The 13,670-nt window shown below is 37.9% G+C and overlaps 2 protein-coding genes and 1 long non-coding RNA gene across 3 annotated transcripts; 1 reads left to right on the forward strand and 2 right to left on the reverse strand.

Moving 5' to 3' along the window:
• Positions 1-774: 774 nt before the first annotated feature.
• On the forward strand, positions 775-3,573 carry LOC121648663. The gene is made up of 8 exons (XM_041998919.1): positions 775-790; positions 1,309-1,374; positions 1,582-1,737; positions 2,012-2,327; positions 2,569-2,767; positions 2,904-2,949; positions 3,082-3,173; positions 3,567-3,573. The coding sequence occupies exons 4-8, from the start codon at positions 2,057-2,059 to the stop codon at positions 3,571-3,573; spliced, it is 615 nt and encodes a 204-aa protein (XP_041854853.1). The 5' UTR covers positions 775-790; positions 1,309-1,374; positions 1,582-1,737; positions 2,012-2,056.
• A 2,272-nt stretch (positions 3,574-5,845) lies between these two features.
• Positions 5,846-7,482, reverse strand: LOC121648670. The gene is made up of 6 exons (XM_041998933.1): positions 7,375-7,482; positions 6,891-7,144; positions 6,582-6,710; positions 6,356-6,496; positions 6,099-6,219; positions 5,846-5,853 (listed from the first exon to the last, which is right to left on the reverse strand). The coding sequence occupies exons 1-6, from the start codon at positions 7,409-7,411 to the stop codon at positions 5,846-5,848; spliced, it is 690 nt and encodes a 229-aa protein (XP_041854867.1). The 5' UTR covers positions 7,412-7,482.
• An 801-nt stretch (positions 7,483-8,283) lies between these two features.
• Positions 8,284-9,184, reverse strand: LOC121655434. The gene is made up of 3 exons (XR_006013197.1): positions 9,152-9,184; positions 8,550-8,659; positions 8,284-8,361 (listed from the first exon to the last, which is right to left on the reverse strand). It is a non-coding gene; the product is annotated as an uncharacterized LOC121655434 (long non-coding RNA).
• Positions 9,185-13,670: the final 4,486 nt, after the last annotated feature.

A 13,670-nucleotide genomic window follows, 5' to 3' on the forward strand; every position in this document is an offset into this window, starting at 1 on the left:
TACATTTCATAGAAGCTGCACTCAGACGCTCATGAAGATGTTCATGTAAGAGGAAATGGATTGCACATCACATTAACACACATCCATGAACTTCTTCTAATTGTTATCCAGAAATCAGTTATTATACAGATCATTTAGAAGCACACAAGTTTCATGTAAATGTGAGTTTCATCAGACTGAAAGTTCTGCTTCGTCATTGCCGGGCTGTCCAGCTCCAGTCCTCCAAGGCTGAACTTGTGCAGGTTTTAAGAGATTTCCTTCACCAGCACACCTAATTCACTTTGAATGGCTTTTTTCAGCAGCTTGTTTTTAAAGTTCTGCCAAAGCATGTTGAGCCATTAACCTGATTCAGGTGTGCTGTATGGGCTCAATATTAAGTCATAAAGATTTTGCAGTCGTAAATTAATGCTTGCACATAATCTCAGAGTTTGCGTCTGTAAATCAAGCTTGTCACCCTGTAAAAACAATCTGCCTGTAAAATTAAGTGTGCAAATGTGCAGAAAAGTTGTTTGGGTGGTTGTAAAAAAGATTTGTATTTGTGGGGGGAAAAATAAAGTTCTTTTGCGAAAACCCTGTTCATAGATGCAAAGCACCAAACTGCGTGCGAGCCTCTGAAGTTGCGGTTGCGAATTATGTCTCTATCTTTACACTTCTATCTGATTGGATGGTGACAAATCGAACTGTCCAATCAGAGCGCAGATGGCTTCCTGTCCTTCCGCACCGATGCAGACTCTTAAAGGGGAGTAGAGTTTCAACAATGGACGGAGGCGCGAGTACGTCTGTTACACCGGTGGGTTCTAATTTTAAATATTGCTGGAATAAAAGTTTGTATTTTATGTCACAACTTTATTGAAGCATTCAGTTGTTTTAGTATCGCTCCAAACAAGTTGTCCTTGTGTCTCTTCTTAGTTAAGAATTGCTAAGAATATATTTTTTTTCTCAAATGAAGATCAGCTTTTCCGGTTTATATTAGCCTCACGATGTGCTAGCTGACAAATCAGCAATTACTAAATCCAGTCGTCTACGGTCGTTTTCTGCAGGTTATGGAATTTTATTTCAGTCAAAGGGTCATTACGGGGTTTGTGTATAATTTGATAACAAGCTATTGGTAAACCATATAATTAGGATCAGGATCGTGTCCCAGAAAGCGGAATTCAGACAGTAAAGAGATCTTCTCTGTCTGTATGTATCCCAGTACAGAGGCTTCTCCTTATTATCCTCTTCCTGCTCCTCCTGTGAGGAAGTATTACATTGTCAGAATACATTACACAGGACAGACATGCACTTGTTTATTGTTTGGCTTCATAGGTGACTGTAGACCCAGAGGAATCTGGTGTGTTTCTATCCAATATAGATGCCTCCTCTGACTCCTTGGTAAGTTGATTCAAGTTGTTTGCACATGTAAATTATACTGGTCTCAGTTTTATCTTTTTTTTTTTTTTAGTAAACTGTTGTATATCTAGTAAACCATGAATATACTAATATCTGTGTAATTTGTAATTGCACTTGTACAGTTCAAGCTGCATGCAACATATTTCCCGTTATATCAGTAGATTAATAACTGCATTTTCTATTTATCAGGTGGATTTAGGAAAACAGGTCCTAGAACAATTACAAAACAGACTGGAACAGGCTTGCCAGCAACAGCCGTTGGACCTTGACAATGTGGAGTTTATCACTACAAGTGCAATGACTCTGATACTCTCCCTTTCAGCTCATCTAAACTTTCCACTATAGGTGCGTTAACTGAACTTAATTAATTGTGGTACCACTTGTAATATACAATATGTGTTTCTTTACTAACATTTTGTTCACAAAAATTAATATACAGTAAACATCCATATCCCAAATATTCCATATTCCCAAATTTCCCTGAGGGCTCTCTGAAGGGATTAATAAAGTATTTCTATTCTGTTCTATTCTATATCCAAATATCCATTATGTAACAGGGATATATTGCTAAGGAATTTTTAAATAAATTTATTTTTCGTATATGATTGTTTTTTTATAGGTACTTGAAGGTCTGGAACAGCTTATTGCCCTCATTCAATCTGAAATGGACAGGAGGCGGCCAGCTATTATAGTCGACAGGATAGCTAGTGCACGGGGACGCCCCAGGCTGAGCATTTCTAACGACCATCTTCAAGACCTAATTGAGATGGACCTTTCTGTGTCTTGTATCTCCAAGATTCTTGGCGTGTCAGTGAAAACGATCCACCGTAGAATGAGAGAATGGGGTCTTTCAATAAGAGATACCTACAGCTCAGTGTCAGATGATGAGCTTGACAGCTTGGTATCAACAATCAAGCAACAATCAAGAAATCTGGGTCAGTTTGAGAAGTTAACTTGTTCATGATGTTACAGCTTTTCCTGTTTTTTTTTGAATCACGTTATTCTTAATACAGTGACAAAGGGTTAAGGCTTTTTCTAAGCTGCACCATGTAATAGTGTTGAAATTGGTCTCAATAAAAGTGTGTCATATTGTTTGACTTAAACACTGCACTGTCAATTTACATAAATTTCAGATGTATTGTTCTGCCATGATATTTAAAATATGTCTTCCTATAGGTCACAGAATAGTGAAAGGACGTCTGAGGGCACTGGGCCACAGAGTGCAGTGGACCAGAGTATGGGACTCCATGCACCGGGTAGACAGTGTAGGAATACTTGAGAGAATGGCAAATCTTGGTTGCGTTGTCAGAAGGACATACAGTGTTCCTGGTCCTCTGTCTCTTATACACATCGACACGAACCACAAGTTAATCAGGTGAGCTTAATATACAGTAGAACTCAAAATCTAGAACGCACTGATGCAGTCCTGTATACCTCTGTGCATATACCAAATGGATTACAATGTTAACAGTCCTCTGTCTGTCTATCTGTGTTTGTCTATAACTGTACAGATACGGGATTGTAATGTTTGGTGGTGTTGATGGCTTTTCAAGAAAGGTTTGTGTCCTCTTTCATTTCTTTAGTTGTTGTTATTCTTCAAGTCACTGAAATTTAGTTTAAGCAGGAATGGAAACAGTTTTAACATGGAACCAACTTCAGTGTCTGTAAATTCAAAATGTGTTCTCATAGATCCTGTACCTGAACATAGCAAACAACAACAAGGCATCTACAGCTCTGGAGTTCTTCCTTAAAGCTGTAGAGAATTATGGCTGTCCATCTCGGTATGATGCTGACTTTTGTGTGTGTGTGTTTTACCATTCACATTAGAGCCAAAGATAAATGCAACTTGAAAGTGTTTACTTAACAAACTTTTTTGTATTTAACACCTTCATAATTGTTACTCATTCATATTGCCTTAGGGCTGCATATTTCCTACTCACTTCATTTACAGTGTGCTGTTTTCCATGTTAATTTTCCATGAGTAAAAATTTTTAGTATACTTAACACCTGGTCACCTTTCAAATATTGGTAAAATGGTGCATTAGGATTTCATACATATTTGACACATATTTACAAATATACTTGTAGAAGATGACGCATTGGCTTGTTTTTATTGCTGCTGACCATTCACTCAGACACAAGCCTTTAGTCTCTCAAACTGTATTCTCCGTCAGTCAGTGAATAATTCCGTCAGGTTATGGAGGTGTCCACGTGTATCTCTGGGAGGTTCTCACAGCAGTGCAAGCAGATATGTATTAAAGTGCCAAAGCAGGGATCTCTAACTCCAACACACCTGATTTAAATAAAATGGATCCAATAGTGTCAGGTTCTGCACAATGAACCATTAGTCAGAGTCAGGTGTGTTGGAGCAGGGAAACATCTAAACCCTGAAGGACAATGACCTTTGACGACCAGAGTTTGAGATCCCTGGGCTAGATAAAGCCAAACTTCACTGTCACATTATCGTACCTGCTTTGTCTAAATGGATGTGGACCTGTCGGGAAAATGGTGGCATTGAGCTGCTGCAGTAAGCCCACTCCCATCTGGAAACCTGCACAACATTTTAGACCTACATTAGAGAGTGCTCTCACCTCTACCGGACATGTCATTCAGCTCATTCTGATGAGAGACATTTATATCCTATAAGTTCCTGCTACATAAACAAATGAGTAGTTTAGAAAAAGAAAACATTTTGTAATTTTAGGTTGTACAGTTTTTTTTATTAAGTATATTTGAAAGATTCTTCGTTTGTGTGTTTTTATGGCTGTTATTACTGTGAGAGGAGATCAAGGAGTTGAGAATGTGGACGTTGCTCGATACATGTTTGATGTTCGAGGCTGTGGAAGAGGAAGCTTTATGTCTGGAAAAAGTGTCCACAACCAAAGGTAATTATTTAAAGTTTAAGTGAGCTGTTGCATTTGCTGGCTTTATTGGTTTGTTTGTCTCAATGGAAAATCCATGAGCTGTATAATTGTTGCAGTTTCTCATTTGAATGAATCAGTTAATTTATAACTGATTGAAACTATGACTGTATTTCTGTTCCAGGAGATTAAGAAATTGTAGTTTAAAATCTATCATTAAAGAAGTACTTCTGACTTTTTCCCTCATTTTAGTACTTCTGATATGCCATTTCTACACATTTTCAATTCTATTTTTCTATATCATTTGTTTATTATACCCCCCTTTTTCTTTGCATTCTTAAATTGTGTTTTTCAATAAACACAGGTTTCTGCAAAATATGTAAAATGTCTTTTTCCAGGATTGAGCGGCTGTGGCGGGATGTTTGGAATGTTGTGTCAAGCATCTACTACGATGTCCTTCATGGCCTCGAGGAGGATGGACTGCTGAATCCATCAAACTGCACAAACCTTTTTTGTGCACAGTATGTGTTTTTACCCCGTATCCAAGGAGATCTGGATGCATTCACAGAGGGTTGAAACAACCATTCGCTACGGACTGAGCAGAACTACACCCCAAATCAGCTCTGGGAAATTGGGAAGACTCAGAGTCCAGTCAGCCCTCCTGAAAATCTTGATGTAAGATTGAAAGCTTACAGAATTCTTATTTTAGTAAAAATGCATGCTTGCCATCTTTTAATGTAATTATTCTCTTAAATTCATTTCAAAGCCCACAGTTACTCAGTGTTTCATTTCAGGCCAGGTTTCTAGATGGAGATGTTGCAGACATGGACCATGCTGGCATTCATATCCCAGAGCTGGTGTCGCCCCTTAACCCTGAGCAGTTGGAAATGCTGAGTCAGCTGTTCGACCCCATGGCTCCGTCTTCTTGTTTTGGGGCAGACATCTACAGCTCTGTTGTCCAGTATGTAGAAAGTGTTGAATCATAATACTCCTAAAAAATTAAAAAGTTATTAACACTTAAAAGTCTCCTCATTTGCTGCCACCTCTGATCGCCATCACTTGTGTTGTCAAGTTTCTCAGGATAGGTAGTGTGTAACTGTGTGGTAAATTGTGACTGATACTTGTAAGCAAAGCTGTTAATAGTCTAAATATTGATTATTAAATGGCATTAAAACTGAAAATGCAATAAAAGCCAAGACAACCCAATCATTTAAAACACTAACAGCTTTAATATTAAACCAATCAGTGTACATGTTGAACATATTTTCAGTCATTTTAAAACACATTTTAAATATTTTGAGTTATGCTGTTCTCTGTAATTCTCTGAAGAGACGCATTAACAAGTGATTTAACAAAAAATCTTTTCCAAAGACCATTTGATTGAAGACAAACTTCAGGATATGGTAGGCTTGAATCTTATTTTTAACATTTCAAAACTGACTCAGCTTGAACCTTTTGTAACACGAGCCATATTTGGATCAACAATGGGGATGGGCAGGGGACTAGCATGGGAAACAGCCACGCAGCCATGCAATAGGCAATGTTGTGAACCAAAAGGGTTTAAATTAGGCCAAAACCTGTAGCATAAGTTCCTATGCAGCTATCCACATGTTTGGAAAAGACACTGTACTCATGGAAGTGCCCAGGAACACGCAATGTAGCAAAGCATGTGGAGGACGACAGATAGTCTGCCTTGACTACCTCGACTTTCATCTGGCCAGTAGGGATTTCCCACCCGACCCAAAACTTCACCAGCTGGCTGAGCTGGAGTGGAGTGGCTGCAAGATATAATAATAATAATAAATATGATGTCAAATTTAACTTAAAACTAAATAATAAACTTGCCTGTTTCAATAAAAGTTCTCAAGAATCCTGCTCTCTCATTCTGGACCCTCAGTGTGTAGGGAGCATCATCATCATCATCATCACTGTCATCCCCTGGCCAAACAATGTGACTGAGAACTGCCTTAAAAGGAAGAAAATGCAGAAACAATGTCATATTTCTTTACAAACCTAACAAATACTGAACTTACAAACATCTGCTTCAATTAAACATGGACTTGTGTACATTGACACTGATCCCAGTCAAGGCTGGGCTGTACCTGGACAGTGAGAATGCTTTCAGCATGCCGGGGGAAGATGATCGGAGCAGTTTCAGGCCTGTCTTGGAGCAGATTCCACAGTCTGGTGTCCTTCAGTCCCTTCCTAATTTGCTTTGTTTGCCTAATGGTTCGTCCAATCACCTAAAGAATTTGACAATAGTTTTAATGGAGACTTTGGGTCATTTAATGCCAAGTTTAGAAAAAGAAAGAAATGCACAAATCTCACCGCATGATGGAGTAACTGTTGGAGCAGCCATTTACGATTTTCTGTGTTAACAGGTGGCAAGTCCCAGGAAATTGCAAGAGTGTTAACTTCATTCTTCTGCTCCTCAGACAGGGGTTTGTCTCCATCAAGCTTAATTAAAATAAAAAAAAATAAATAAAAATCACAGTTGCTAGTTTAAATGTTTGCCTTAATTTTGATCATATTTGCAGGGTTTTATTGTCCCAGCAAAAAGAGAGGACTAAACTAACATCCATGAACAGTCATGTGAGAAACGCTGACCAAGGCTTTCAATAAGTCAGTATCATTTACTATTTGGATTGTTGTTCGTATGTCAAGATCTGGCACATCTTCAAGGTTTACAGTGACAGTATCTCTGTTAGCATGCAGAAGCATGTGAACAATTGCATCACTGAGCCCATGAAGACGAGGTCCATCGTTCAGGAATGAATGCCCAATCATTCTTCCCGCCACCAGAAAGAGGTCACTGTCAACCAAAATCCGAGATGTACAGGGGATAAGGTGGTCCTGTTGTCCCTCAAAAAGAAGGGTTGTGTCAGCTACACCTGTGAAATAGCAAAAAATCTAATAAATAAACTGTTTGGGCGTTACAAATTTCAGGAGTCAAACAGCTCTTAAAATATAAAAGACTTTTAAAAATGCATCATTTATAGATCACTATAATTCTGTTCTGTTACAGTCATGAATTTGCAATTGTGTCAGAAAACAGAAGTAAGTAAGGAAGGAAGAAAGAAAGAAAGAAAGAAAGAAAGAAAGTTAGTTTATGGAAGCATACCACTGTTTATGTTAAAACCATGCTGCAATTTTAGCATGGCTAAACTGAGAAAATGTCTTTGGACACCAATGCCAACAGCTGTGTCACCTATAATATGCAGCAGAGAAAAAACAAAAAGGAAAACAAAGTCATTATCCTTAACGCAAGATTCACAACTAGATACTTAATTTAAGATCAACAGTTTACAATTAATTTGATTAAAAAAAAAGTATTTAAGTAAAGGCCACAGCTATGCTAATTTCATAATTACATGAATTACAAGAATGTTAAAGGTTCCATATTATGGAAAATTCACTTTCTAAAGGTTTTCTAACGCTCATGTGTGTCCTCATAGCCTGTGTATGATGCCAAAAAGTTTGAAAATTCTGTATCCTCTCTCGCTTGCTCCACTTGTTCGCGAATGTGTGCTTAAACGGGCAAGTCTTAGATCTTTCTCTTTTTTCCTCACAAAGGAAAATGACCACTGTATCTGGTAGTGGATACTGCCTTTTATTCCTGGGGCTTACCCTCTAAAATCACAAAGTGGGCACCAGCAAAACCCAGATCTTCTCCCAGAGAGGGGCGTGGACAGGCACCACTCATGAACATTTAATGATTCAGACACAGAAACAGCCTGCTCTCAGTAGAGCTCACTAGAGCCACTTTTGGAACAACTGAAATTAAGGACCAGGGCTGAATTTGGGGTAATGCACTTTGAAAACACTGTTGTTGGACCTCTGACACCCATATAAAATTGTTGAAAAAATGTATAATATGGGACCTTTAAAACACAAAAAGTATTACCTTGTAACAAACAGTGAAATGGTCTGGTCCAGTCAATCTTTGGCCTTTTGTAGAAGGCAAGGATGTCACGACTTTGGGAAGTTTGATCATCACGGATGTCAATGCTTGCCATGATCGAGGGTTCGTTCTCCTTTTCTCGCATTAGGTACTTTTTAAACAGTGTAGCAGCTTCTTGGGGAGAACTAACATTTTTCCAAAGTTCAACTGAAGAAATATACAGGAGACAATTGCAAATAGACAACAACATTCCTGTTAGATATTTTATATTAAGTCAAAATGTCAAATTCTTGTACATTTTAATATATTAATATATTGTAAGATATTAAACAATATCTTAAACACATTTTAATCAGATGCTAGTAAGCCAGATGTCCAGCTTATTTATCGAGCACCTTCATGGCAGGTGACTTCACACAATGTTGCAGCACTGAGGTCGTCTCCATCGCTGCTCAGTGCAGCTCCACCTTGTGGCCTTGATGTTGTTGGAAAGTCTTCCATTACACTTTAGTACAATGGAAAGAACAATTAGTAAATATAAATGTATTGCTAAATGAGTATTGGATAGCGAGGTGGTGGTGCATGCTCAATAAGTAATCAAAGCAATTCACTCACATATTGGAGACTTTGACACTAATTAAATGAGAGTGGACATTAGAGATGCGAGATATAGAAGATCCCATAAGATGGGAAAGATTAGGATGAGTAAATCTGTGTGAAATCCTAAATTCAAAAGCTACTAAAACATTTTACAAGGTGAGATTCAGATGGTTTGGGTATATTGAAAAATGAAATTATATATATATATATATATATATATGTGTGTGTGTGTGTGTGTGTGCTGCCAGGCAAAGAAACAGAAATGAAAATATGGAATAGATGATCCATTGTCATCCAGTTTTAACCCTTTATAAGGTAAAAAAAAAAAAAAACACATGCAAGTGTATCACCTGTGTTTGATCTGTTTATTTCCACTTGTACAGTAAAATGAACTTACCTTTCACCACATGTACTGGCATGCAACATTAACGCCTCTCTGGAAAATTGCTTGCCACAAACAGGACAGGAAGGCTGAGGAGAAAACCAAAATTCAAATTAGTCTTCTTTAATAACTTGAAGTATGCAAAGTGGAGTTGATTCATATGTTAGACAAATCAACACAATAACGGATTCTGTGAAGTAAAGGCTGGAAAACACCAGCCTTGAACGACACAAATCCAAAATTATTTTGCATTAAAATCTCCTTTACCGCCAGGTTTATAAATATTACCTTAACACGGGCCTATTTGTTCTGAAGTCAACAAATATTTAAAGCCATAATGACAGACAGTTCTGATATTACAAAAAAAATACCACCTGGTCATTCACTGGTCAACAGACTGGTAGTGTAGTACACAGAATTTTAACTTTCTGAATTTTGCTGAAATTTTTTCATGTTAAACATTAAAATTATACATTATGATTTTAATTAGGATAAGAAAATTACAAGTCCCAGGTTAAATTCCACAGTATCGTACAACCATGCTCCCTGCTGATAGACAGCAGGATGGACCCACATTGCACACTTTTTAAAATGTAAGATTACAATCCCTTTGAGCTCTGTTGGAAAACAGTTGGCATACGCTAACCTGGTATACACTAGCCTGGTATATGCTAGCCTGCCTGCTATGTAGGTTGTTCTGCTACTTTCTGGACATGATCTCAATTATCAAAACATACATTGCAGCACCAAGCTTTCTACTGGTGCTAGGAAGGGTACGCGAAGTCTGGAGTGATCCCACACTTTTATTTTTCCGGATTAAGTGATTAATGATTTTCATTTGATTAAAGACGAATGTGCAGATATATTCCAATATTAAATTTTGAATGAATTTACCTGGACTTGAACTTCTGTAGAAATAACAGGTTCTATGTGTGGTGCCTGTTCAGGGATGTCATCAAAGTCAGATTCCTGAAAAATGACAATTTTGTGAAAACTTTTCCATAACATGTACTGTTTACCACAAGGTTTGTACATTTTGTAGTGTCTTTATCAAGCATATACACAAATCACAACTACATATACAAATATAGTATAAACACCCTTTTGTAAAGTCTAAAAAATTACCACATATTAGAACATTTTTCTGAAACAGCATAAGAAATAAGTTAATTTTAAACACTTCTATGTTTTAATATGTCCTTTATTTAACTAGAAAGGTGTTGTATAAATACAAGATCCCTTCCTTCTGGTCATTTACTGCATAGTATAGTTATGTTACAGCCATACTTAGTGGTCTATATTTTTCTCCGTGAACTTACCTGTCCACAGCTTTCAATGTGATTAACAAGTAGTTGAAGAGGCATATTCAATCCACAGTTCTTGCACTGGGACTTGGGCATTTTCCTGAACTCTGCAGCATCATGAGGAAGAGGTGTAGTATCAATTTCTTCCTGGAGCGGAACAATGTAAAGCATGTGCTTCCCATTGCTGGTGGCCATCTTCAGCATCTTTGACGTGTAGCCCTGCGATCCCTGAGCCACAACAGACAAGTTCCTCTGTCCATTACCACCTTGGATGTAGAAAACAGACACAAAATTAAACCCATAACACACAAAAGCAGTAAACATGCAGTCAATATTGTAAATTGCATTAATTAGAAACATCGATCTGGGTAGCGACCATAGATGGTATATAAAAGATGGACAGAGCCTCCGTGACGTCACCCATAGGTTTCTGAAGAGCAAAAGTGAAGCTCATTGGGCGTTCCAACCGTCGCCATCTTAGTAGCATCAAGTGTCTCGTTAATCCAGGAAAATCCAAAATTGGGCAAAGAGGTGGAGCTGAGAGGGAGGCTGTGAAGGTGGGGTGGATGATTGACACCCCATCAAACTCTGAGCTGCCTGTAGCTAAGAGACAGCCCCTAGCGGATGAAGGGGGAACTGCAATTTTTTTGCACATCCGCATAGGCTTCACATTTTACCAGCGGAGGTTGCCGCTTGATAGCAACACTACAAATTGAGATATTTTTTACAATGCATTGCATTCATATAAGCATTTTTGCAGTATAATTTTACGAAACTTAAATTTAGTCTCCTTTATAAGTCATCTAGTACAATTAAAATGGTTGTTACCTGCAGATTTATACAAAAGCCATCCTCCGGTTAGGGTCTTCATTTTGGGATATTCACCATGAAGAGCTTTGGTGATCTAGGTTAAGAAAAAATACATAAAGACTAATGTGATAATCCAAAGATCTGTCTGATAAAGTCCAAAGATCTCACTAGGGTATTCCAGGAGATGCAATTTCCAATTCCTGTCAACAGACACCAAGAATCTAAGACCAAGAAAATTACCTGTTCATGATCAGCATTATCAGCTATGCCAATTGTCCGTCTTCCCAGTCCAGCTTGAAGGAGCTTTATTTCATTTTTGGGAGTTTTTGTTGTTGAACCAGGCAAAAGACAGAAACTGAGCTCTACATGGCGAGCTGCTGGTATGACAACGCTTGGTGCTGGAAAAGGTCGCTTTCCTCTGTTCTGTCTTCTTTGAAACATTGCTGGAAATGACCTAACATTCATTCAGTAATTTATTAATAAATATACAAATGGGGAGAAAAAAACAACAAAAAAACTAAAATCAATCACAATATTTAAAAAAAAATAGAGCCAAATGGGCATTAATAAACTTGCAGTTCAACAAGTTGACACATACCTTTGCATTTCCCTCAGTGTGTTCTCTCTGGTGGTCTGTGGGCCGGCTGGTATGGCAAGCCGTTTTGACATTTATTAGGTAAACGGGATATGTATTTCAGATATCTGTATTTCAATTCTTCCTAGTCAAAATGGACATTTCAGATATCTTTAATTCAATTCTTCCTAGTCAAAATCAACATTTCAGATATCTAAAATGACATTCTTACTAGGACAAATGACGTCACATTCTCCATTCATGTGTATTGTGTTTTTACTTCCAGCTATCCTAAATGGCATTCCTCCTATCTAAAATAAACATTCTGGATATCCGAAACAGTATTCTTACTAGGAAAAACGTGAGTTTCTGATATCCAGAATCCAATTGTTTCTAGTCATAATTTTCATTTCAGATATCAGAAATGAAAAACACATTTCAGATAGCTATAAAATCATTTCAAACATCTACAATATTTTTTAAATAGTAACAATGTCATTACAGATGTCAACTACTGCTAATATGACTTGTTAAAATTACATTTCAGCTATCTACAATTATAATTACAGTCATGGACAAAATTGTTGGTACCCTTCGGTTAATGAAAGAAAATATCACAATGGTCACAGAAATAACTTGAATCTGACAAAAGTAATAATAAATAAAAATTCTATGAAATTTAACCAATGAAAATCAGGCACTGCTTTTCAACCATGTTTCAACAGAATTATTTAAAAAAATAAACTCATGAAACAGGTCTGGACAAAAATGATGGTACCCTTAACTTAATATTTTGTTGCACAACCTTTTGAGGCAATCACTGCAATCAAACAATTCCTGTAACAGTCAGTGAGACTTCTGCACCTCTCAGCAGGTATTTTGGTCCACTCCTCATAAGCAAACTGCTCCAGTTGTCTCAGGTTTGAAGGAAGCCTTTTCCAGACGGCATGTTTCAGCTCCTCCCAAAGATGCTCAATACGATTTAGGTCAGGGCTCATAGAAGGCCACTTTAGAATAGTCCAATGTTTCATTCTTAGCCATTCTTGGGTGATTTTAGCTGTGTTTTGGGTCATTGTCCTGTTGCAAGACCCATAACCTGCGACTGAGACCAAGCTTTCTGACACTGGCCAGCACATTTCTCTCTAGAATCTCTTGATAGTCTTGAGATTTCATTGTACCGGCACAGATTCAAGACACCCTGTACCAGATGCAGCAAAGCAGCTCCAGAACATAACAGAGCCTCCTCCATGTTTCAAAGTAGGGACGGTGTTCTTTTCTTCATATGCTTCATTTTTCCATCTGTAAACATAGAGCTGATGAGCCTTGGCAAAAAGTTCCATTTTTGTCTCATCTGTCCATAGGACATTCTCCCAGAAGCTTTGTGGCTTGTCAACATGTAGTTTGGCTTTTTTATGATTTGTTTTCAACAATGCTGTCCTCCTTGGTCGTCTCCCATTAAGTCCACTTTGGCTCAAACGACGACGGATGGTGCGATCTGACACTGATGTTCCTTGAGCTTGAAGTTGACCTTTATTCTCTTTAAAAGTTTTTCTGGGCTCTTTTGTTACCGTTCGTATTATCCGTCTGTTTGATTTGTCATCAGTTTTCCTCCTGCGGCCACGTCCAGGGAGGTTGGCTACAGTCCCATGGATCTTAAATTTCTGAATAATATGTGCAACTGTAGTCACAGGAACATCAAGCTGCTTGGAGATGGTCTTATAGCCTTTACCTTTAACATGCTTATCTATAATTTTCTTTCTAATCTCCTGAGACAACTCTTTCCTTTGCTTCCTCTGGTCCATATTGAGTGTGGTACACACCATGTCACCAAACAGCACAGTGACTA

The sequence above is a fragment of the Melanotaenia boesemani genome, chromosome 2 (genome assembly GCF_017639745.1).
Source record: "Melanotaenia boesemani isolate fMelBoe1 chromosome 2, fMelBoe1.pri, whole genome shotgun sequence".
NCBI classification, from domain to species: Eukaryota; Metazoa; Chordata; class Actinopteri; order Atheriniformes; family Melanotaeniidae; genus Melanotaenia; species Melanotaenia boesemani.